Raw genomic sequence first — 23,922 nt, forward strand, 5'->3', positions numbered from 1 at the left:
TCTGACTCAGAGAGGAGTCGGAATTCACCGCGCCAGCTCTTCGAAGAGGCCGTTGACGTCACGGTGATTTCACGCTGACGCGGAGCCAAACGGCCAAACCCCCGAGGCGTTTCCTGTTTGTTTATTATTATTATTATTATTATTATTATTACTATTATTATTTATTTTGGCGTCTGTTCGGGGTGTGAGTGGAAGCGAGGAGTGTCGTCAGAGCCGCGGGGAGCTGATGCTCCGGTGGTCCTCCCACAACGGGAAGGAGAAAATCCCCTCTGAGCGCCCCGCTGCCTCACCGTTTCACAAATAAATAAAAAAATAAATAAATAAAAACGACGATGACGTCGTAATTGACTCATCGTGTGCTCGCTCGCGTGTGCCAGTTCGCCGGGGCCCCTCTTTTCTCAAAATGTCGAACACGGTTCAATCTTGAAGGGTCAGACCTGCAGATCCGCGGATGTCTGACTCCTCTGGGTCGTTCATTTTGACTCCGCTTTCTCCCTGCGCGCCGCCGGCTCAGATTCGTTCACGGACGGGTCTCTCTGCCGCGCGTTCTCAGCGGAGGAGTGAGCGATTCGTTCGCGACTCATAACTAACCGGGTCTTTCGTTCATTGCTCACGTGGTTACAGCAGTGCCGGGGCCAACGCCGTGTTAGCCTGCGTTAGCATGGAAGTTAACGTTAGCCGTGCAGCTATGGGATGGATGTTTAATTTGCCTTACACTACGGGGCCTTCAGTGACCAGGTAGGCTAAAGTAGCCATCATAGAATGAGAGTTTTTGAATGACAGGCCGAACGCTTCCTTGATCAGTCATGGCCCAAAAGGGTGCTCAACAGTTTAACAAAAGCAAACTTGTGTGTTATATGCCACGTGAAGCAAACCATGTTGCTCTTCAGCTACAGCACACAAGATGACTTGGAAAAAAAAAAAAAAAAAAAAAGATTTGTTCATTTTACTGAGATTAGAAGTCAGTAAAAAAAAAAAAAAACAGATCCAAATTTCCCACCGGTAGTCTTGAGATTAGTGCTGGTGCACCGGTGTGGAGCTGCAGGGTGACATGTACTCCTCCAGGTATGAGCAACATCCTAAAACTGAATGAAGACAGTAAGACGTTGCTTGACCTTTGACCTGTCGGAGGATCTCTCGAAAGGACACCCGTGTGATGTCGGCCACGTCAACAAGAGCTCGAAGTTGCGCCTGTGCGTGAGAGCAGCATGAAGTAACACACAATTGCCACCTTTCGGTGAACTATTACAGATGATACACAAAATGAACAGATGAATATCGGACAGGAGGCGTCTCGGCGTATTTAGAGTTTCCTAAAGAGGCCCCGCGGGAATCCGATTTCTCGTCACATTTTCCACCGCTCCTGCCCATGCTTGTGTGAGCTTCTGTGCGTGTCTTCCTCTCTGCGTGAGAGTTGGTGGAATCCCAGTTTTTCAGTGTGGGGTCCTTCAGGCTCCATGCAGACAGCTGAATGGTATTTCCACACCGCTCTCAGGCACTTGTTACTGAAGGGAAGCCCCACTTAATGGGATACACCTCATAAAGAAGGAGTTTGGGCATTTTCCTGTGGTTTTACTGAGTTAGCGGGGGGGGGGCTCATTCTCTCCAGTTAGAGTCCTGATGGAAGTTTTTATACCATCCAATGTGGCTTATCTGTTAAGATGATTGCACATGAGTAAAAAAAAAACAAAACTGATTTATTTCACGTTTTTCCCATTGAGAAGTTGTTTATGTCAAACCAAATGGAAAAATACACCGTCCTGCATTTGGACCTTCCAGGTTGTGCGTCTGGTCACTGTGGCAGCTTGAAAGCCTGATGTGAATCCTGAGAGAGACACAGACCAGATGGGATATACCTTCCCCTCCAGCCCTGCCCTGGGCTACATCCCCAGGGCAGAGCACGGACGTGTTCCGAATCCCAGCCCATAAAGATGACAAACAATAGTTTATTTTGGTTCCGTTGTGTTTGCATTTACATCGTTTCGGTCAAAGTAGCTGCCTTGTAACCGGGACCAACCAAGCCTGCCCCTTTAAAAAAAAAAAAAAAGAAAGAAAAACTTCTAACTCCCTATCAACACCATTAACGAAGCATTTCAATTGTCCCAAATTTATTCTGCAGCATCAAGCAACAAGACAACAGACAGACCGACCTCAATTCCAGAGTCGTACAACGGGACCAAACATGCGGCAGGTCTTCCAGCCCAGGAGGAGAACTGGAACTGGCGTAAAGGTAAATACTGACAATCTGATTGTGTTTCTTCCTCTGAGGACATTAACCAAGAATCTAATCTGAGGGTGCTTTTGAAAAGAAATCTCATTTACACACGTTGCGCCTGCAACTTTTTTCCCCATTCGCCTCATTACCAGATTATTTCAGATGCAGTGTACAATGGTGCATGTTTTTTTATATTCACATCACTCTGCACACATCACTGATTTGACTCCTTTTAATTTCTACGCTTCTAATTAGGCTGTAGTCATCCTTTTTTATATATATATATAATTTTATTTTTTTTTAGAACATTTTGAGGCCAGGCTTTTTTGAACGTATCCGGTTTCCAGATTAATGCACGATATCCTTCGGAGCCTAAATCACTCTTAGTGACATGCCGAGCTCATGAGGCATGCCAGCAGAGAGCAGCCACCCTCGCAAAGGAGAGCACATTTATCTCTATTTCCCCTGATCTCCGCTCGCAACCGAAAACTGTAATGCATTTGCATATGTTCTGCTCGATAGATAATGCATTATTAAAACTGCAGGTTGAAATGGCTTGGCTTTTAATAAGCGATAAGCCGCCGCACCTGCCGTTCAAATTCATCACGAGGCAGGTATCAAAACTGAGATATCAAAATGTCATTCATTTTCTTTATTTGTCTTTTAATAAGCCTCCTTTCCTAAAAAAAAAAAAAAAAAAAAGAAAAAAAATGCTGCAGAGGCCAAAATGGATTCTTTATGTTGCCACGGCGCTCTATTGCCATCTAGTGTCATCAAGCTTGAACTGACCGGACCTACATGGGACAAGGTGGACATCATCTCAAGAGATCAAATACATATTGATGTGAAACAAGCCAACAGAGAACAGTTTGAACAGAATAAATCTTGGGGGGTGGCGCTGGTGGTGGTGGTGGTCCCGAGCTCAGTTGCAGAGGTCAGTAGTGCAGCATGATGCGAACACGCCAGGCGTCTTGATGTAGCCCTGACACACGGCCATGTTCATGCACTGACGGAAGGACGAGTCTAGAAAAATACACATATATATATATAAATGTTATTTCATCGTACCACTCTCTCTGATTGTCGAAAGGAAAAGTCCAGACTTGGTTCTGTGTAGCTGGACCCCAAAGATCTTCACAATAAATAAAGGGAGCATTTTCCAAAGTTGGACAGCTCAGCACATTGCAGCCTCACATTAACTTGCAAAAGAACCTTTTCCCAATTGCCTGCAACTTTGATGATTTTATTTCTTCTTCTTTTTTCTTTTTTCTTTTTTTTTTTTTTATGACTGAGCTCATTCATTCAGGAAAGGTGAGAATCTTTCAGACTTACGCAGCGGGGCTGAAAAGATGACAGCGGCGCAGGCGTTAGCCGACCCCGAGCAAGTCTGAGTGCTGGTGGGCGTGCACAGATCCCCACCCTTTGAGAAACAGTAGTTACACTTCAGCGCCTCGCCTAGGGACCAACACACACACGCAAATACACAAAAACAGAGAGAGAGAACGAGCTGCTGAGCAAATCCGAGCAAAGTGTACATTTTTAATCCAACTTATTTCCAACAAACAGAAGCAATAACAAAGGGAAGCGACAGAGGAAAAATAATTATATGCTAATGAAACAGCAGGCCTCACCAACTAAGTCTAAAGGAAGGGATTTCTTAGTTGTGTGCGACTGTGGCTGGAAAACATCTGTAGCATCTGGTATGTGTCCAAGTTGTAAATTATGTCGTCAGAGTGTGAATCTGTGGAGCCAAGCTGTTGCATCAAAACACATAGCATATCTACGTTTCCATTTTCTTTCCACCAAAGTCACACCGGTTTGGAAGCGAAAGCTGCCAATCTAGTGACGTAGGAAAGAATAAAAACGCGCCTACCTTCATCCAGCGCGAGCAAGAGAACGATGGCACACACAGCAGCTCTCATTTTCTGGTCCATATTCGACAAATATCTGAAATTGCATGAAGGCGTTAAGTGAAAATCCAGTTTCTTCAACTGCTTCGCATGGCAGTGAGCGCTGCGAGCTTACCCAAGGAAACGCTAACCTCGGTGTAAAAACGCAGGGCCCGGTTGTTGGCTTGTGCTCAGATGCTCAGTTTAAGTCGTGTGCCTGCTTGCTCTGGATTGACACTCTTTTCTCTCCATGCTCAGCAGACACATGAGCCTGCTCTCCGTGCTGTGATTGGTCAGGGCTTACATCACTTACCTTTGATGCCGCAATACAGGAATTTCCAAGGAATCCGTTTAAACATGGAGAGGGATATATTTCAGCCCGAGGGGGGGTTTGCTGAACTGAAATTAGATTCTTGTGTGTGTGTGTGTGTGTGTGTCATGTTTGTTTGGGATCTTCCTGTTGTCATGTAGCAATGATCCAAGATGCCTCCAAAGTACCGTGTCGTATGAAGGTGGAGGTCAGGTATGAGGCAGGACTAGGTTCTCGTCACAATCCAGCTGTCAGGCCAAGAGAGGAAAGGAGAGAAATAAGCACAGTTGAACTTGAAATAAAGGATAAATCATATGTATTTATATTGTCACTGAGTGGATGCATGTGCTAGCAGCACCTTAAAAATGTACTGCACTGTGGTTGGTTGATCTAATGCCGACTCTGCCTTCCAGGACCTGGACCAGGACCAGAGCGAGATGATCCTGAAGGCCGTGACAGAGCCGAAGAGGGCCTTTCTCCTCCAAAGGTGCACGTGGCTGCTTTGAATCCGGGGTCACCCGACGATCCAAAATCAATATGTTTGGGATGACCGGATGGAGGCAGGTATGTGTAAACTAAACTGAAAGCCACTTATTTTAATGAGGGCAAACAAAACCTCCGTAGAAAAAACTGTAGTCAGAATCAAGGAACTTGAGAATGTTTGTGTTGCATCGTCCTGGTATATAAACAAATTACTATTATTCTGCTGGCTTTTTCAGGAGTATGAAATAATATTGGGTATGCTTAACTAACACTCTGTGCTCTGTGATTAAATAAAATTAAATATGAATCTGAATTGATTTGGAGAAATGTGCTTCCAGTGGTGAGAGTTTTTAGAGACATAAATAAATAAAACAGCGAGGGCTTTATCTGCACCGTGACCTTGTAAAGAGGTTAACTGCATAACATTTTGTTCAACTCACTGAGTAACAGGAGGCGGGGGGGGGGGGGGGGGGGGGTGAATTGTACAACAGAGTGATGCCGGTGTGTCATTTTTACAGTTTAGTTCATTCCAAGCGACTTCCACTTTTCATTCTCTTCTGACGAATGATGAGAGCGCCGCACGAAGTGCTCGCAGTCGACTCGGCAAACAACACAAAGTTCCAAAACAAACATCCCTCATGTCCAGATGACGGGGCACATTTGTTTTCATTGTTGAGTTAGGGCATTTGCTTTTGGAGCGCGACAGGCAGCCCTTCTTCTGTCTTGACTGACTGCGGGGGCGCAACAGAGGAATCTGCCTGTATTGCCCCACCTGTTGACAAATTCACACCCCCCTTCTCTAATAATTTATCGACTCAACGCTGCAAAACAAAAGCAATACCAGAAACATACTAAACATTTAGGCCAGTAATGTATTTCTGTTTTACTACTTTCAACTACACGATAAGCTTTAATAAGTAGAGACCTTTTAGAGCGTTTCTTGCTTTCAATATTTTAATAGACAGTGAAGCATGGCAAGACATGGGACAAAGAGATAGCAAAAAATGGCATGGAGTGTTATCCCAAGCTATAAAGATAATCAACAGTGGTCGAGACAGGAAATAATTTTTGTCTCCGGGATCATCCAAAAGGCCACAGAGAAAACACAGTGGCTGTTGGTGGATTGCTTGAAAGCGTGATGAAGACGAGCAGAGTTCACGGTGACGTTGATGCTACATCTCAGTTGCACAGATCTCTGTGACACATGACGACATGAGTGTGCTTTTTGGCCTCTAAAATGGCGTTCTCAAGCACCTCTTGAACTGGGAATGCAGTGGTTGCACCTCAGAGCCACAGCTGGAAAACAGACTCAGTCAATGACACACATTTGAATGAGGGAACAAAAAAAAAAAAAAAAAGCAAGACATTCCTCACTATTCTTCTTCAATGGGAGTAGATGATCTTCAAAAAAATCTTAATCACAATGATAATAGGATAAAAGTCTTTAAAGTCATTCTAAATATTGAAAATAGCTGAATATTTTGTACTTACATGCTCATTAATAATTCTGATAAAAAGAATAAAAGTAATTGATAACCCAAATCAAATCTTGCTGGGTAGACACTTAAGTTGTCCCAGTTTCTTTATTATTATGTCTCAGCTCATTTCTTCAATCTTTTCTGGAGTCTCCCCCCATCATTTGGGATTTGAGACTGATTTGCCTGATTTGCCAGAATCCCTCTCCTTTCTGTCAGCCTATTTGTTTGATTTGGAGTCAGTAAATCACTTGACTGCCTTCGCTCCGGCCATTTCCTGTGTCTTCTTGAGAGACTCTGAATGCTGCGTTCGTTCTCGTCACAGCAGAATACATCGTTTTTTGACTGAGGTAGTTTTAGATTTATTAAACTCCATAAGATTTTGTAGATAAAATTATATTCTCCACTGTGAAATTATGCTAAAAAAATAAATAAATAAATAAATAAAATAGACTTACCGCTGCTGAAGATCAGGAGAAGCACTGCAAGCTGGAAAGCTTTCATAGTTTGTCTCTTTCAGAGGACTCGGTTGCTGTTAAATATGATTAAACCCTGAAAAAACTTTTAGAAAAATGTCATTTCGTTGAAGCGCTGTTGATGAAATTGTTAAGATTTGAATGCAAAGCTACATTTCCATTTGGTGAGTTGCAGAGAGCAAGATTTTTGGACCAGTCCCACCTTTCTAAAGCGAAATTAGCCGAAATCATCTTTTTAGTTGCCGAGAATAAAATTTATTATGTTCTTCCTTTTCATTGAAGGCCAATACACTAAAAATGTGTTTTAGACCTGGTCTTTGTGATCATTATTGTTTGTCATTCATTTACTTGAACAGCTTTTTAAACTTGTGGATTGGCGTTTGCTGATAGGTTTCTGTTTTCTGTGTGCAGATCTACATGGAAGCTGATCCTCGCACTTTCCCCACTTCTTCATTGACTTGCTGGGCTTCGGGAAGTGAGGCTTATCAAAGAGTAAGTCTACTGTATTTAATCATAATATTTCAATTTAGGATTTTTCTATTCTTCTCCCTGGGAACAAACCCCTGAGATGAAACCATGAAAACATGAAATGAAGCATAATTAAATAATTTCCTGCAGGAGTTCTGATTCTCTTTCTCTGTGTGGAGATCAGCTGTTCATGTTTATACCCTGCTCACTCCACACTGCGTCCCGTTCTTGAAAAACCCCAAAGCATGCTGTAACACGCTGCCAATGTTTTGCAGAGGAATTGCGCAAGGCAAAAAAAAATTCCCGGAAACGTTCTGTATCACCCCCGCTACCGGACGTGTGGCAATCCTGTGTGTTACTGATTGTTCAAGTGAAAGTGAGGCCGCGCACCCTGAGTTTATTGTTTTTGTTTGTTTGTTTGTTTTAATTCATCAAAACATAAAAGCCTGGACTCCTTTACTTCTAAATCCAGGCAAAACTGAAGTTCTCATACTTTAAAGCGCCGCAGAGAAGCATTATCTGAGCATCTAACCACTAACACTATTTTGGTCTCCAGCTCCACTCTTAGGAATCTTGGAGTCATGTCCTTTGTCCCTCAGTCCTTCTTCCAACGTCCTGTCTCAAGAGGATGCAGAGAAACTAATCTATTTGTTTGCAGCCAGACCTGTTACTCCAGGGCACCTGAGTGTGTCTTTGCTCACTTTGAGTCACCGCAGCAACACTCAAACCACTCAAATCCTGCCCCCGCCGGGGTCCCCCAGCCGTCCACTCACTGTGGAGGAGCACGACGTGAAGAGGGTGCTCCTGGCAGTAAGCCCAGATGGACGACAAGGGCAAGGGTGCTCGAAGCATGTGCCCCCACCATCGTCCATCTGTAACAGGATTTTAAATCTCTCACTGGCCCAAGCAGCCCTCCCTTAAAAGAACAGCCACAATCTGCCCAGTGCCAAAGAAGTCAGCCTAAATGTTTACTTTCCCTTTGCCCTCACACCAAGTGCTTTGAGGGGCTGGTTCTTGACGATCGGAGGCTTTCCTTGCCACCGTGCTTGCTCATGGAGACGTTTGTCTGTCTGGAACTTTAAATAATTCTATAAAGAGTTTGGTCTAGACCTGCTCTATATGTAAAGCGCCTTGAGGTGACTGTGATGATTTTAGCGCTACATAAATAAACAGAATTTGACTTGATTTCAAACAATCATGTTAACCACATGTTGGAGCTCAAATCAAACAAACTGTAATTTCCCTCGTTCATCTCCCCCCGATTTATAATCCGCGCGCAGAATCTTTGATTTTATTTGTTTTCTTCATGCAGGTATCAGTGACAGCTGGAGGCAGGTCGTTATGGCCCATTCTCCTGACAATCTGGTAATTTTACCCCCCCCCCCCTCTGCTCCTATTACAGCTAACCAACGAGGATGGTCTACATCATCGAGCTGCAATCCCGCAATCACTCCCGGTTTTAGTAGGTCAAGCAGTCTTATTCAGTTCTAAATACTTTAGTCATCCTTCAAATGCCTCTGAGGCCACAAAGACAGCTATTAATATTCGATAAATGTGTATTTATCAGTGAATCATCCGTCTAATTTATATTTGCCAAGAGCAAATTCCAAATTCTGGTGAGATGGTGGTGTTTGTTGACATTCATTCATGGTAGTTTCAGTAAGTGTGCTGGTTAATTTGTTGTTCAGCGTTACGCACATGAGGCAACGTCTGTCATTGTTATTTTAGGAGAAATATTCCCTGTTAGAGTTCTCTGGAGACCGAAGTTGGTCGCATTTAAAACAACTAATGTCTCGAAAATATGGAGGAAGTGCACAGACCCCATGTTTCTCTGAGCATCTGGCGCCTCCGAGAAATTTCATTGTTGTTGCAGTCAAGTCGATGAAGCGACCTACTATCAAATGACAGGACAACAGAAGGTTTTATGACAACTGAAAGAAGCCCGGATTTCTTTTTGGAGAAATATTCTACATAGAAATGCAAATTCAAGTGAAGCATTTTGGTTGGAGTTACGAGCAAACTGAGTTTTTGAAATACTTTGACAACCATGGAGGAGAAAAAAGTAAAAGGATGTGTGTTGCTGACTGTTTCTTCCACAAAACCTTGGCATTATTCACTCTCCTTCGTTTTCTTAAACTGTTCCTTCCTGAATAGGTGTGTTTAGAAGAAACCCAAAACAAGAAAAGCAGTCATTGCAACTCTAAGAAGAACTGAGACTTTTAATATTTCAAATCATTAATTTTTTCATTTGACATCAAGTTAAGTTTGACTGTCACCAGTTCAACTCACACTCTATTTCCTTGAATTGACAGCTCGTTTGTTGCTCAACGTTTGTGTCACGACACAAAATCAATCTCAGCATATTTCCTCTTGTTTACATTCAGAGTTTATTTCCCATTCCGACGGTGATATTTAATTATTTATTTATTTATTTATTTATTTGGGGGTGGGGCTGAAGTAACATGACGTCACATCCTCAACAACATTGCTGCGCAGTTATAATTTCTCTGAAGCTGAAGGTAATGGCAGCAGATTTTCTTGGTTTTTTTTGCTAACACCTGTCGTCGTTTGAGTCATAGTAGGCGCTGCGAAAGGAGTTGTGTCGTGTTATTGTCCCACGTTTGTGTTTGTCGTTTGTCGCGTGAGGGGCGCTTTAAACATGTCTGTGTGTTGCGTTTGCATGCATCCGTATGTCGAGATCCTGTAACCGATAAGCAATATGTGATCCAATATTTTAGGACAACGTTTGGTTTTTATGTTTGTTTGGTTTTTTGTTTTTTTTTTTCATTTCCTCTTAAAAGAAGAAAATGTCATTCAATTGCGATCGTGTAATTTTGCTGAATTCCTGTATGCTGACTACGACGCAGCCTGCCCCGAAAATAACAGGAAGGGATTTTAGCCAACATCAGCACTTAACAGGAACAAAATCTCTCCCCGAAAAGTAATATAAACAGATTGTCATGCTTCAGTCGTCAGCGCTTGTTGTTGTCTGAGCTAGAGTTAAAGTTGCAGTAGAAGTTGTGCAGTGTTGTCGTAATGTTTGTGTAACTGGAGTCAAATAAATGGCCGCTCCGTTTGTTGTTGTTGTTGTTGTTGTTTACAATAGAAGCAAAGTCAGTCGACGGTTTTGCATATTTTCTGGAGTGTTAGCATTTGCAACAGCCATCAAGTGGGGATTTTTATTTTATGTATTCCTATATCCTATCTATATACAGTGTTGCTTTCGGTTTTGTTTGGGTTAGGGTATTCCTTGGCCTATCAGAAAGTTTTAATATAAAACAGAAACATAAAATGTTGTAGTTATCACTTATGCCATCTAATAACTTCTCTTGAGGTAGTGTATTTTGCTTCTGGATCAACATCTGTGACAAATTTCAATCCTGCATTCAAAGTTAACTTGTTAACATTCGTCTTGTTGTGAAGTCTTAAATAATGATGATGCTCATGACTTCTGCTGGGTTTTGTATGAAATAAGAATAAGAACTCTGAGCAAAGAACATGAGAGCCAGACCAGAGCCCAGAGCTGAGGCGCTCTGTCCTTTATTCTTATCAGAGCTCGTCAGTAAAATGTCTTTATGAAATATATGTATGTATATCCCTGCATATGAGGCAGAAGGAAACAGCTTCATTTCCCCTCAGATCAGAGGGACTTCCACAAAATCTTGGCAACACTCCCTCTCCTTTGTTTTCTGAAACTGTTCCTTCCTGAATTGGTGTGTTTAGAAAAAACCCAAAACAAGAAGAGCAGTCATTGCAACTCTAAGAACCAGGACTTTTATCATTTCAAATCACTTATTAATATCAAGTTAAGTTTGATTGTCACCAGTTCAATGCACACGCTATTTCCTTGAAATGACAGTTTTGCTCCTCACAAAATCAATCTCAGCATATTTCCTCTTGTTTACATTCAGAGTTTATTTACCATTGCGACGGTGATATTTAATTTTTTTTTTTTATTTTTTTTTTTTTGGGGGGGGGGGGGCTGACGTAACCAACGTAGTTGCACAGTTATTAGTTTTTATTTTATGTATTCCTTATATGTGATTAGTTTGTCCAAATATATTTGATAAATATACAGTGTTGCTTTTGGTTTGGTTTGGGTCGGTTTTGTTGGGGTTAGGGTATTCCTTAACCGATCAGAACGTTTGAATATAAACCAGAAACATAAAATGTTGTAGTTATCACTTATGCCATCTAATAACTTCTCTTAAGGTACTGTATTTCTTCTCCTACCTTTCTCAAGGCAAAAACTGTCATAAGCCTTTTCACTTCACTGCAGCTTGATGGTTCCATCTAGTGGACTGATGTTGGAAATACAGCAAGTACAGCTTCATCCCTCTGTCTTCTCAATGCCATCTGACTGCATTTAGCAGAGGGAGCTGGCATGTTTACCAGGTGAACCCTGAGCAAAGAACATGAGAGCCAGACCAGAGTCCAGAGGTGAGGCTCTCAAACTGTCCATTTTTCTTATCAGAGCTCGTCACTAGAATGTCTTTATGCAAACTCAGTGGTATGTGTGTGTTGTGTTGCAGCCCAGACCAGCAGCACATTCTAGCATCTACTGGATCTGAACCCAGCTGTGGTTCAGTGCATCTTTAAAGATCAAGCGAACCCATCATGGACGTTAAAGGGCAGTCCTCTTATCCCCTCAGCTGCCAGTCCTATCATAGCAGTTGTTCAAAGGGAATCCACATTGATTTTAATGGACAGTCCCCAGACACAAAGAGGTATGCTGATACTAACATGAACATTAAAGTGTTATTTATTTATCCAGAAAAAAATGGAAAAACTATCCTCGTAATTTTGGAGAATATGTTGATGGAAGGTAAAAATCTTCGATATTACACACCGGGAGTTAATTGTATTTATGAAGAAACAAAACGTATTTTTCAGCTGTTTTTATCCAACATGCATATTTAGTAGTTCTGTTTGTCTTGCAGGTTCAAGCAAGAGAACCCTTCCAGTTGGCAGTCTTTCAAAAGCAATCAGTCAATGGAGATTTTTAACGATTTTAAAGATACCCACCAATGGGATGTTTTAACGTAAGCTGTCATTGTACAGTAAGATTCATTTTATTTTAGGAATTAGCTCATTTGTGCATTGCGTTGTCTGACAATGTCTGGAATCAAAGTCCTTCAAAATGTTGTGATGCAGGGGGAGGGGGAAGGCATTTTTAACAGGTTTAAACATGGAGATTACTTTTCTCACATTCATAGTTGCAGAAAAGCGCTAAGAAAACAGCAAAAGCAACTGTAGCATGGAAGTGCAACATTTAATTTGACAGCAGCTTACAGCTAAAACAAAAAGGTCACCAACAGAGCCAGAAGTCTGGGAGGTGGGGGGGTGGAGGGGGGGGGCATAAATCTCGACTCAAACGCCTGGATAAAGAATGCACCCCTCGTTCCTCATCAGCTCCACCTCCAGCCTAGAAACCAACGGTTGATGTCTGAGAGGTTTAACACTTCTGATAGGATCGGATGCTGAGCAGCTCCACTGAAGGAGTTGATTAGTGTAGACAAACATTGACCTGTAAGCCATAGACAGCTGCAGTCTGATTTTGGCGATTCTCAGTGAGACAAGTGAACTTTACCCTTCTAAAGAGCTGGCTGATTCTCAGATTTATGGACCTTGACTTCTTGTCTGACAATGCGTTGATCAACATAACGTGAGCTCATTGTCCCTGATTCTTCCACAGCATGGACCAGGAGAGCTCAGATGTTCCCAGTGGTCAGTCTGCCAAGCAGCATGAAATGCCAAACCTGGACACTGTATTTATGGTTTGTTTATGTTTTACAACCAATTTTTAAAACGTAACATCTGTTTTGTTCAGATTCAACTCACTTTTGCACTTTTAGACCAGTAGATTTGTGTCCAGTATGGATCTCATGTTCCGATCCATGGTTTTGGCTTGGTCCTGTCATTCATATTGTTTTCTGTTCCAGATGCTGGAGGAGAAGATTGTTGCTTTTGTGAAGAACATGCTGAGGAAGATCTGGAATGATCTGACTGCAGATTACCCAGAATCCTCAGAGAGTCAGAAGAGGTATGAGGAGATGTTTGACAGTGAGGATGAAGAACAGAGGAGGATCAACGGGGAGGCATTTCAGACGATCACAGTGAATTTCCTGAGGATGATGAAGCAGGAGAAGCTGGCTGACTGTCTGCAGAGGAGTAAGATTTAATATAATGGAGAAATATGACTGACCCACATTCGCTAACACATTGACATACCTAACCCCAACCCTAATATTTGATGAATAAATCAGGTTAAATTTAATTTGTTAAATTAAGGTTACATTTAATTTCATTTGTTTGCAGAAACTCCTGCAGCTTGTAAAAGTAAACTTCAGTCTGAGCTGAAGAAGAAGTTCCAGTGTGTGTTTGAGGGGATCTCTAAAGCAGGAAACCCAACCCTTCTGAATCAGATCTACACAGAGCTCTACATCACAGAGGGAGGGACTGGAGAGGTCAATGAGGAACATGAGGTCAGACAGATTGAAACAGCATCCAGGAAACAGGACAGAGCAGAAACAACCATCAGACAAGAAGACATCTTTAAACCCCCACCTGGAAGAGACCAAGCAATCAGAACAGTGATGACAAAGGGAGTGGCTGGCATTGGGAAAACCGTCTTAACACAGAAGTTCACTCTGGACTGGGCTGAAGACAAAGCCAACCAGGACATAGAGTTCACATTCCCCTTCACCTTCAGAGAGCTGAATGTGCTGAAAAAGAAGAAGTTCAGCTTGGTGGAACTTGTTCATCACTTCTTTACTGAAACCAAAGAAGCAGGAATCTGCAGCTTTGATCAGTTCCAGGTTGTGTTCATCTTTGACGGTCTGGATGAGTGTCGACTTCCTCTGGACTTCCACAACACTGAGGTCCTGACTGATCCTACAGAGTCCACCTCAGTGGACGTGCTGCTGACAAACCTCATCAGGGGGAAACTGCTTCCCTCTGCTCGCCTCTGGATAACCACACGACCTGCAGCAGCCAATCAGATCCCTCCTCAGTGTGTTGACATGGTGACAGAGGTCAGAGGGTTCAATGACCCCCAGAAGGAGTACTACTTCAGGAAGAGGCTCAGATATGAGGAGCAGGCCAGCAGGATCATCTCCCACATCAAGACCTCACGAAGCCTCCACATCATGTGCCACATCCCAGTCTTCTGCTGGATCACTGCTACAGTTCTGGAGGAGGTGTTGAAGACCAGAGAGGGAGGAGAGCTGCCCAAGACCCTGACTGACATGTACATCCACTTCCTGGTGGTTCAAGCCAAACTGAAGAAGGTCAAGTACGATGGAGGAGCTGAGTCAGATCCACACTGGAGTCCAGAGACCAGGAAGATGATTGAGTCTCTGGGAAAACTGGCTTTTGAGCAGCTGCAGAAAGGAAACCTGATCTTCTATGAATCAGACCTGACAGAGTGTGGCATCGATATCAGAGCAGCATCAGTTTACTCAGGAGTGCTCACACAGATCTTCAAAGAGGAGACAGGGCTGTACCAGGACAAGGTCTTCTGCTTCGTCCATCTGAGTGTTCAGGAGTTTCTGGCTGCTCTTCATGTCCATCTGACCTTCATCAACTGTGGGATGAATCTGATGTCGGAAAAAAAATCAACCCCCTTGTGGGCTAAACAGTTTGGAGACAAATCTAAATTCTACCAGTGTGCTGTGGATAAGGCCTTACAGAGTCCTAATGGACACCTGGACCTGTTCCTCCGCTTCCTTTTGGGTCTTTCACTGCAGACCAATCAGGCTCTGCTACAAGGTCTGCTGAAAGAGACAGAAAGTGTTCCAGGCAGCAGTCAGGAAACAGTCCAGTACATCAAGAAGAGGATTGGAGAGACTCCCTCTGTTGAGAAAAGCATCAACCTGTTTCACTGTCTGAATGAACTGAATGATGGTTCTCTGGTGGAGGAGATCCAACAGTCCCTGAGATCAGGACGTCTCTCCACAGATAAACTGTCTCCTGCTCAATGGTCAGCTCTGAACTTCATCTTACTGTCATCAGGAGAAGATCTGGACGTGTTTGACCTGAAGAAATACTCTGCTTCAGAGGAGGCTCTTCTGAGGCTGCTGCCAGTGGTCAAAGCCTCCAACAAAGTTCTGTAAGTGTCTAGATACTTGAATGTAGTCCTTGCATAGACCCCAGTACCATTCCAACAGATGGGGAAAAATATGATCCAATATAAAGATAATTATAAGGTTGAGGTCTGACTTCTAGAAAACATAGACAGTCTCAGGACAGCCTACCTCTGCTGTTGTCTTATCTCTCCAAAAAAAGTAGTTTCTTAAAGTGGAAGATATTGTCCAGACTCTTTCAGACTTCATACTTTTTCAGATTCTTCCAAACAAACTTCTCACAAAATGTAGCAATAGGCTCCAATAGGGGGGAAAAAAAAGTCAAATTACGTCCCAGTTTTGTCATTTATTCTCATATTCTTTGTAATCCTATCAGACTAAGTGGCTGTAACCTCTCAGAGAAAAGCTGTGAAGCTCTGTCCTCAGTCCTCGGCTCCCAGTCTTCTAGTCTGAGAGATCTGGACCTGAGTAACAACGACCTGCAGGATTCAGGGGCGAAGATACTCTATGCTGGACTGGAAAGTCCATACTGTTCACTGGAAGCTCTCAGGTGAGAACAGTTACGAAGGACTGCCTTTGGTCCATGCAAAGGTGAATTTTATTGAATTTAAATGTCATTTGTCTCCTTGGTGCTAATTTCCTCTTCAGGCTGAGTGGCTGTAACCTCTCAGAGAGAAGCTGTGATGCTCTGTCCTCAGTCCTCAGCTCCCAGTCCTCTAGTCTGAGAGATCTGGACCTGAGTAACAACAACCTCCGTGATACAGGAGTGAAGATGTTATTTGCTGAAATGGAAACTGAATACTGTTCACTGGAAACTCTCAGGTCTGATCAGTTATTTATGATCTTCTTTAAGTCTGGACAAAGCAATGAAGATGAATTTTATTGAATGGGGATGTTATGTCTTCTTGTTGCTAATTTCCTCTTCAGGCTGAGTGGCTGTAACCTCTCAGAGAGAAGCTGTGAAGCTCTGTCCTCAGTCCTCAGCTCCCAGTCCTCTAGTCTGAGAGATCTGGACCTGAGTAACAACAACCTGCAGGATTCAGGAGTGAAACTCCTGTCTGCCGAATTGGGGAGTCAGTGTTGTTCCCTGGTCACTCTCAGGTCAGGTCAAGTTTTTACTTGTTTTGAATGGTAAATGTTTTAAAATTTCTCTTGTGACCATCTATCAGAATTCTTCAACGCCACCCAATCTTGAGCCACATAAATGTGAATCTCAGAACATCCGTCTTGTTCTTCTTATGACCAAAGATATTTACACAACATAATACATCCAACAAACATCATAAATCCACCATAGGAAGTGTTTTAATTATTTTTGTTGCTGTTGGATTTCGCAACAAGTTTTTAAAAACGTTTCCGTTTTGTTTTTTGTACTAATAATTTTATAATTTCATTGAAATCTGTTTGCTCTCCAACTGTTATCATATCAGTGGAAAGCAATACGCGGATACTAAAACAAACAGGACACCCCATCAAGTATTGACGGGGGGTTCTCTGTGTGACATTTTGTGTGTCCGCAGGCTGTCAGATTGTCTGATCACAGAGGAAGGCTCTGTTTTTCTGGCCTCGGCACTGAGCAAACCCTGCAACCTCAGAGAGTTGGACCTGCGCTACAATCAACCAGGAGACTCAGGAGAGAAACTTCTGTCTGCTCAACTGAGCAATCCAGACCGGCAGTCCAAACTGGAGATTCTCAGGTATGACTCAGGAAGAGGAAGAGCTGGAAGTACTTTCTCTGTCATAGCTGTTGACAGATTTGTGCACGAGTGCTTCGATCTCGGTGATGTTATCAAGGTTTCTCAGCAATTTCTGCGTAAGGTTATTTCTGTGTCATTTCTTTAAAAGTGAAGACTTTGTACTGCATGTGACAAAAATGGACTATCCATATTTGCATTCTGAAGAGACTGCTACTCTGACTCCTTCCTCCTTTCAGGATAATGCCCTCTGTAGCCCGATGGTCGAGACCAGTTCTGAAGAACTGTAAGTTTGTTTTTAATTTGATTCATGAAAAACAAAGCTGCAAAGTCAGCCATTTCCGAACTGGTGCACAAACTGTCACTTACGGGTCACATGATGGATCACTAACTGCAGCTGCGCTGTGTCTCTCCCTCTCCCATCAGACTCCTGTGAACTCACCATCGACATGAACACTGTGAACAGAAAGCTCAAGCTGTCTGAAAACCACAAGAAGGCAACACATTGCAGTGAGAATCAGCCGTACCCCAATCACCCAGACAGATTCGAGCAGTGTCCTCAGTTTCTGTGTAAAGATGGTCTGGCAGGTCGCAGTTACTGGGAGGCGGAGGGGACAGGAGGTGTTTACATATCAGTGAGTTACAGAGGAATCCGACGGAGAGGAAGCAGAAACGACTGCCACTTTGGAGCAAACGATCAGTCCTGGAGTCTGTACTATTCTGATGCCAGCTGCTTTGTCTTTCACAACAACGCGAGAAGAGATATTTCCCTCTCGTCCCCTTCCTTCTCGAACAGGGTGGCAGTGTATGTGGACTATTCTGTCGGCACTCTGTCCTTCTTCAGAGTCTCCTCTGACTCACTCCTCCACCTCCACACTTTCACATCCGATTTCACTGGTCCTCTGTATCCTGGGTTCGCTGCATGGTCTGGTGGCTCAGTGTCTCTGTGCTGAACGTAGCGTGACGTCTCCTCCAGCTAGAAACACTTCCTCACAAAGTGCTATGCAAAATGATTACATGTCATATTATTGTAGTGTACATCTTATTTACAGTATGTTGTTCATTTTTCAAAATTCTTTCCAAGGGAAACAAGAAATATTTATACTTAATTAACTTTATTAAGGCCACAATGGCCAATAGCACACAGGACAAGCGTTAAAAAAAGGAACAAACAGATACAACAAACAATATTTTACATAAGGCTGAGACGCCAAAGACACTGACAAACAATTGGCTTGCACTGCTCCATCGTGGCACCTTGAGCAGCAGCCTCATCCCGTCATCATATGCTGCATTACGCTTTAAAAAGTGTAGTCTTAAGTTGTACAGAGCACAATACCAAACTTTCAAATTAGCGTATTCGCTTGTGCATATGTAGCACGACACTGCCTGTAAATGTCCCGATCACCTGAGAAGTCATCAGTAATATAGTGTCTTAAATATTTAGCCTCGTTAGATAGTTTGAGGACAGTGCCAGGCGGACAGAAGTCAGGAAATTACAGTTTGCTATCCTCTTTACTCCTGACGATCATTATGTTGCCTTTTTCTAGCATTGTAATCAATGTCAAAGTCTAATTGTATAAAAAAAAAAAAAAAACTGAGCTCTTACACAAGATCAATAAAAAAAATGCATCCAAATAATTTTTTGTATTATTTTGAAACCCCTAATGAAAGACGTATATTTTGAAGCTGAGCTGGTTGGTGTGATTTCAGTACTTCCGGTTCTGTACAGGAACTAAGCGCTGTAATGTTTTCAGAGTCTCAGTAAAAGCCAAACGATCGTTCGATGTGATGATTCACATCAGAACGGAACAATGTACTTTAGTATGGGCATAAAAATCCGGCGATTATATCTCCAAATTATTGGCTCAAAGGTCAATTGACCTCGTTACAACGCAGCACATTCACGTACACAACCAGCACATATGACACAACACATTTGAGGCAAGTGTTGTGAAGCTGTTTTTTTTTTTTTGTTTGTTTTTTGTTTTTTGTTTTTTTTTTTCCAGGTTTTTGTTTGGATTTGACGACGCAAAGAAAAAAGTATCAACAGAACAGTTCCCCTTTATAGAATCATGACAGAATAAACGAAAGAGCCATCAATATAGAGCGACAAATTAAAGAAAAGTGACAGGAAATAAAATTAAACATATTAGATTATTTTATTTATGACAGTCCCTATTACCTGTTCATATCTTTTTTTTTTTTTTTTTTTAGAAATAAATGTTCACCCTGTGCTTGGGGCCTTTCACCCTTAGGTGTCAGTGTTTCAGCCGCTCGGTGCGCAGAGGAAACGGTCCGAATGAGTAGCTTTTCAAAATAAGACGCTCTTTCCTTCAACTCCTTCAACACGTTTCTTCGATCAGAGCAGATGAGGCTTTTATTTTTTTAATGTCCTCGCCCTAAACCGGAAAGTGTGTCCGGGTGTTGTTTTTTTTTTCCCCAGTTGGCGTAATTTGAGGCGGACTTACTGGCGTCGACGTTTAGAGGCCGGTCCACGCGTCACACACCGTCACTGTGTGTGTGTGTGTGTGTGTGTGAGAGAGAGAGAGCACTTGAGCGGCTGCGCACTTTGCGCAGATGCGGAGAGACGCGATGTGACATTTGGCCACGCGTCATTTCTGTTTTATTTGGTTTTGATATTTTGGCTTCTCTGGAAAAGCGGCTGCGCGATGATTCGGGTTTCACTCACGGAGGATCCGATGCTGCTGCTGCTGCTGCTGCTGCCGCCGCCTCTCCTGAGGATGATGATGATGATGATGATGATGCTGGAGGAGTGAATCCGGGGATGCTGCGGCCCGTCTGGCTGCCGGAGTGCCGCCGCGCAACGTGGGGCTGCGCCCTCCACGGCCGCTGATCTTGGATCTTGGATCTGGATCGGGCGTCTCTGCGCTTTTTTTTTTTTTTCTCCTCGACCTCATGCTTTGACTCTGACCGGGGAGGAGCGGGGGAGAAGCAGCTATGGATCTCTCAGGGGACGAATAAAGCATCTCCCGCGCGCGATCTCGCTCTCCCTCTGCAAAGATGGGCAATAGTTTCTCCAACCTGGCCGCCTTCCAGTCCCTGCACATAGTCATGCTCGGGCTGGACTCCGCGGGCAAGACCACCGTGCTGTACCGGCTGAAATTCAACGAGTTCGTCAACACGGTGCCCACCATCGGCTTCAACACGGAGAAGATCCGGCTGGGCGGCGCGGGGGCCTCCCGGGGCATCAGCTGCCACTTCTGGGACGTCGGGGGCCAGGAGAAGCTGCGGCCCCTGTGGAAGCCCTACAGCCGCTGCACCGACGGGATCGTGTACGTCGTGGACTCCGTGGACGCCGAGAGGCTGGAGGAGGCCCGGGCCGAGCTGCACAAGATCACCCGCTTCTCCGAGAACCAGGGGACCCCGCTGCTGGTCATCGCCAACAAGCAGGACCTGCCCCGGGCCCTGGACGTCGGGGAGATCGAGAGGCAGCTGGCCCTGTCCGAGCTGAGCCCCTCCACCCCGTACCACGTCCAGTCGGCCTGCGCCATCATCGGAGAGGGGCTGGATGAGGGCATGGACAAGCTGTATGAGATGATCGTGAAGAGGAGGAAGTCCCTGAAGCAAAAGAAGAAGAGGCAGTGATGCCAGAAAGAGAAAAAAAAAACAAAAACAAAAACAAACAAAGCTCTGATAAATCTTCTATTCTAGGATGGATTCTATTTTTTACAGTGATACAGTAGCAGATTTAAAAAGGAAAAAAAAACAAAAACAAAAACAAAAAACACGGAGCATAAATATCATTGCAAGTCTCTCCATATATGAAGGGAAAACATGTGTAGTGACGCCACACAAGCTCGAAGTATCAGTATTATCACCATGAGTCCGGAATGTTGTAGAGGGACAAAATGCCCGCTCGCCATCAGATCTAGAAATGTACAAGATCAATCCAACGAGTGAGGGGGTTCTGATGGTTGAAGGCCTCTATACGAGGGCCACTGCCTCCACAAACTGGTGTGTCAGGATTAACCTGACTGGTTCATGAGGCGGAGGTTGTTTTCTAAACAAACAAAAAATAAATAAAATACAAAGTGTATATATATATATATATATCTGACCGGGAGAGCTCCCCCGGGGTTGTGCTGTGCACAGATGTGAGACTGTTGTAAATGTGATGAGGGATGCACAAGGCTTGGTGTTGACACCAAAGATGACCCCCCCCCCCCCCCCCACCCCTCATTGTTTTTTTTGTTTTTTTTTTGTGTGTGTTGTGGGTCAACAAAAGGCTCCCCGTTAATTGATCAGAGGCCGTCAGAGGTGCTCATGTCTTATGTGTTTCATTTGGAATAGCAAAGTGGCAGTGGTTTGAGGAAATGCCCCCCCCCCACCCCCCTCAGCTCTGCAAACAGCTGACTCTGATCTTCAGAATTCAGCAGAAAGTCTGACCACTTTCACTGCCACATCATCCAATTTGTTTTGTTGTGATCGCTCTCAGCACCGCCTGGCCTTAGTTTACCTTTTTTTTTTTTTTTTTTTTTGCACAGCTGGATGTGCAGAGAGTCAGGAAACCATCCGCAGCCGCACTGTTTAGTCCAAATACTTGTAGGGCAGTAGCTGAAAATAAATAAATAAATAAATAAATGCATCCTATTTCCTTCAGGATTCAGGGACTCACGGATACGAAACGCAAAAAAGTAATCCATCCATAAATTGTCGAGGCCGTTAATTTCTGTCCGATAATGTCATCTGCGGAGGGCGAGACGCCGTCGGCGCGTTGAAGGGCCTGCGAGCGAAGCGTGAGGAATGAAGTTACCCGGAAAGTGCCGACGTCTTCCCTGCAAACAAACAGGCCGGAACCTGTTCAGCTGCTCTTAAAATGATCGCCGATCAACCCCCCCCGCCCCCCCCAAAAAAAAAAAAAAAAAAATCTGTTTCAACGTTAGGCCGCAACGGCGCCCGTATCTCTCTGATGAAACTAACAGAGGTCACTGAGGTCACCAGTTTGACTTTGGTGTCTGAAATGGAGCCTGATCTTTATTTTCAAAAGGCTGGAAAGTGCGCCAACGATCCCGCATGCCATACTTACGACCTCCGCAAAAAAAATATATATATATATATATATATATATAAAAAAGGGGGGTGGTTGGACTTCCAACAAAACTCCGCCCCCTTCAGTCATCTCAGATGCAGCAGACCAAACGATGTATTAACATGCCAAAATGTTGGTGGGGGTGGAGAAGAAGAAGAAGAAGGGGGAAAAAAAAAAAAGTATTTTTGGGATTAAACTCTTTTTAATTGAACTCAACTGTAGTCTGTTGTTGTGTTTGTTGTGGGAAATGGCAGTTTTACAGTGTATTTAGTGCGCTTCAGTTGAAAACGAAACGGTTGGTTGTTGGGTTTCTTTTTTTTTCTAACGCAAACATAAATGCTGAAATCTGCTGGTTGACTGATTTACGGCATCCTCTTCGTAGTTAAAATACAAACGTTGTGTAATTTCACTGGACAGAGGAGATGGTGGTGGTTGGGGGGGGGTTAACTGTCCGGAAGATGAAAAACGTGCTTGTTTGTTGATTTATCTGGATATCTAGCTTATCTGAAGGCTTCAGGACAAAAGGTCACGAGTTCAAGTCAAAGAGGGGAGGAAAAAAATATAAATAAAAAAAAAAAAAAAACGCACAAATTAATGTTCCATTTCAACTCCGGGTTCATCTCTTTTTCATCTCTTTTTCTTTTCCACAGCCTGACGCGAGCCCAGCTCTGTATGTTGAGGCCGTCTGTCAGCTACCTTCTTCCTCTGTGCGTTTTCCGTGTGGGTCGGCTGCGAGCGGGAGTTTTGTGTTATGGCAGATAGTCCTTAAGCGCCTCAGCCGTCCAAAAACAATGAGCGCCGCGTTTCTGCTTGAGTGCAGGGGTTGTTGCTGGAGCTTCAATTTTGCAATAACAATAAGGGCAGCTCGAGGTTATAAAGAAATCAGATTGTATTGAAGTCTATGGGAAAACGCCCTGACTTCTCACTTGATTTATTGAGGCAAAATTCTGCAATGATGTTGATATATATATATTTTTTTTTTATAGTTCCATTTCGAGACGAAAATGGACTTTAAAGTAAGGGATGAATTCGCTCCACCTTCTCCTCCAAATGTAGTTTCTTCTGGTTTTAAAACAACAGCAGAACGCAAAGATGGCGACATCCAATTTCTACACCTGGCTTCAAAATGGCCGTTCACAAACCGAACTCGTCAGTCTGGCGGTGTCATAAGAGAACCGAATGGACAGGTTCAGCTCCGGCGGCATTCTGTCCTCTCTTGTTTCCAACAAAACAAAACAAGACACAATCTGTTGTTGCAGGAGCCCGGTTTGTTGTGTAATAGTTGATAAGATCGGTTTGGTTCGCCAAAAGAGGATTTAGATTGGACCGATCATCCAGTGAGAAGTTGTCGGGACTCTATTCACTGATCCCGTGAGTTGATGGTACACGTGATTGTACGTGATCATGCACGCCGCTGTAATTGGGGACGTGTTCGCATTTAGCTTAAATGGCTGCTTGCTGTGCGCGCTCTTGGGCCTTGATTGTGTTGCGGTTTTGAAGCTCGTGTCGTTTTAAGATCCAGGTCCTGCCTGTGCGAAACGCTGATCTTGTCTGCTTCTGCAGACAGGAAGACAGAAATTGGCATTAATCCAAAATCAGATGATTGAAACCACAAAATCCACAAATCAGACCTCTGATCAGGACCGGCCGGAGATTAAACCAATTCTGAGCGACTAGCCGTCATTCAGTGCTGAACGCTGTTTCCAGTCTCTGAACGTGTCCTCGCTTCTGTTTAAAAAAAAAACAAAAAAACAAAAAACGATCACTTCCACTCC

At 43.6% G+C, this 23,922-nt stretch overlaps 2 protein-coding genes across 6 annotated transcripts; both read left to right on the forward strand.

The window, feature by feature from the left end:
- The first annotated feature begins 9,767 nt into the window (after positions 1-9,767).
- LOC115056931 (NACHT, LRR and PYD domains-containing protein 3-like) lies at positions 9,768-18,707 on the forward strand. Of its 5 annotated transcripts, none has more exons than XM_029523735.1 (13): positions 9,768-9,835; positions 11,560-11,756; positions 11,849-12,043; positions 12,257-12,358; positions 13,012-13,093; positions 13,259-13,487; positions 13,635-15,426; positions 15,777-15,950; positions 16,049-16,222; positions 16,328-16,501; positions 16,921-17,097; positions 17,334-17,380; positions 17,521-18,707. In XM_029523735.1, exons 3-13 carry the CDS (start codon positions 11,934-11,936, stop codon positions 18,045-18,047), a joined length of 3,588 nt encoding a protein of 1,195 aa, XP_029379595.1. In that variant the 5' UTR covers positions 9,768-9,835; positions 11,560-11,756; positions 11,849-11,933; the 3' UTR covers positions 18,048-18,707. The 5 variants fall into 5 exon arrangements, with proteins under 5 accessions (XP_029379595.1, XP_029379628.1, XP_029379620.1 ...); XM_029523744.1 differs by having other exon boundaries at positions 9,773-9,835; positions 11,596-11,756; XM_029523768.1 differs by lacking the exon at positions 16,328-16,501.
- Positions 18,708-20,085: 1,378 nt separating this feature from the next.
- On the forward strand, positions 20,086-21,138 carry arl4ca (ADP-ribosylation factor-like 4Ca). The gene has a single exon (XM_029516930.1). The coding sequence runs from the start codon at positions 20,119-20,121 to the stop codon at positions 20,701-20,703; it is 585 nt and encodes a 194-aa protein (XP_029372790.1). The 5' UTR covers positions 20,086-20,118; the 3' UTR covers positions 20,704-21,138.
- Positions 21,139-23,922: the final 2,784 nt, after the last annotated feature.

This window comes from Echeneis naucrates, chromosome 2 (genome assembly GCF_900963305.1).
Source record: "Echeneis naucrates chromosome 2, fEcheNa1.1, whole genome shotgun sequence".
In the NCBI taxonomy this organism is placed as follows: Eukaryota; Metazoa; Chordata; class Actinopteri; order Carangiformes; family Echeneidae; genus Echeneis; species Echeneis naucrates.

What these genes read in the sequence shown, in the direction of transcription:
- LOC115056931 (XM_029523735.1), top strand. Translation starts at nt 11,934, where the DNA reads ATGGACGTTAAAGGGCAGTCCTCTTATCCCCTCAGCTGCCAGTCCTAT. An exon ending in GGCTGACTGTCTGCAGAGGA is followed by an intron (nt 13,488 to 13,634) that starts GTAAGATTTAAT and finishes ATTTGTTTGCAG; the next exon opens with AAACTCCTGCAGCTTGTAAA. An exon ending in TGTTCACTGGAAGCTCTCAG is followed by an intron (nt 15,951 to 16,048) that starts GTGAGAACAGTT and finishes TTTCCTCTTCAG; the next exon opens with GCTGAGTGGCTGTAACCTCT.
- arl4ca (XM_029516930.1), top strand. Translation starts at nt 20,119, where the DNA reads ATGGGCAATAGTTTCTCCAACCTGGCCGCCTTCCAGTCCCTGCACATA.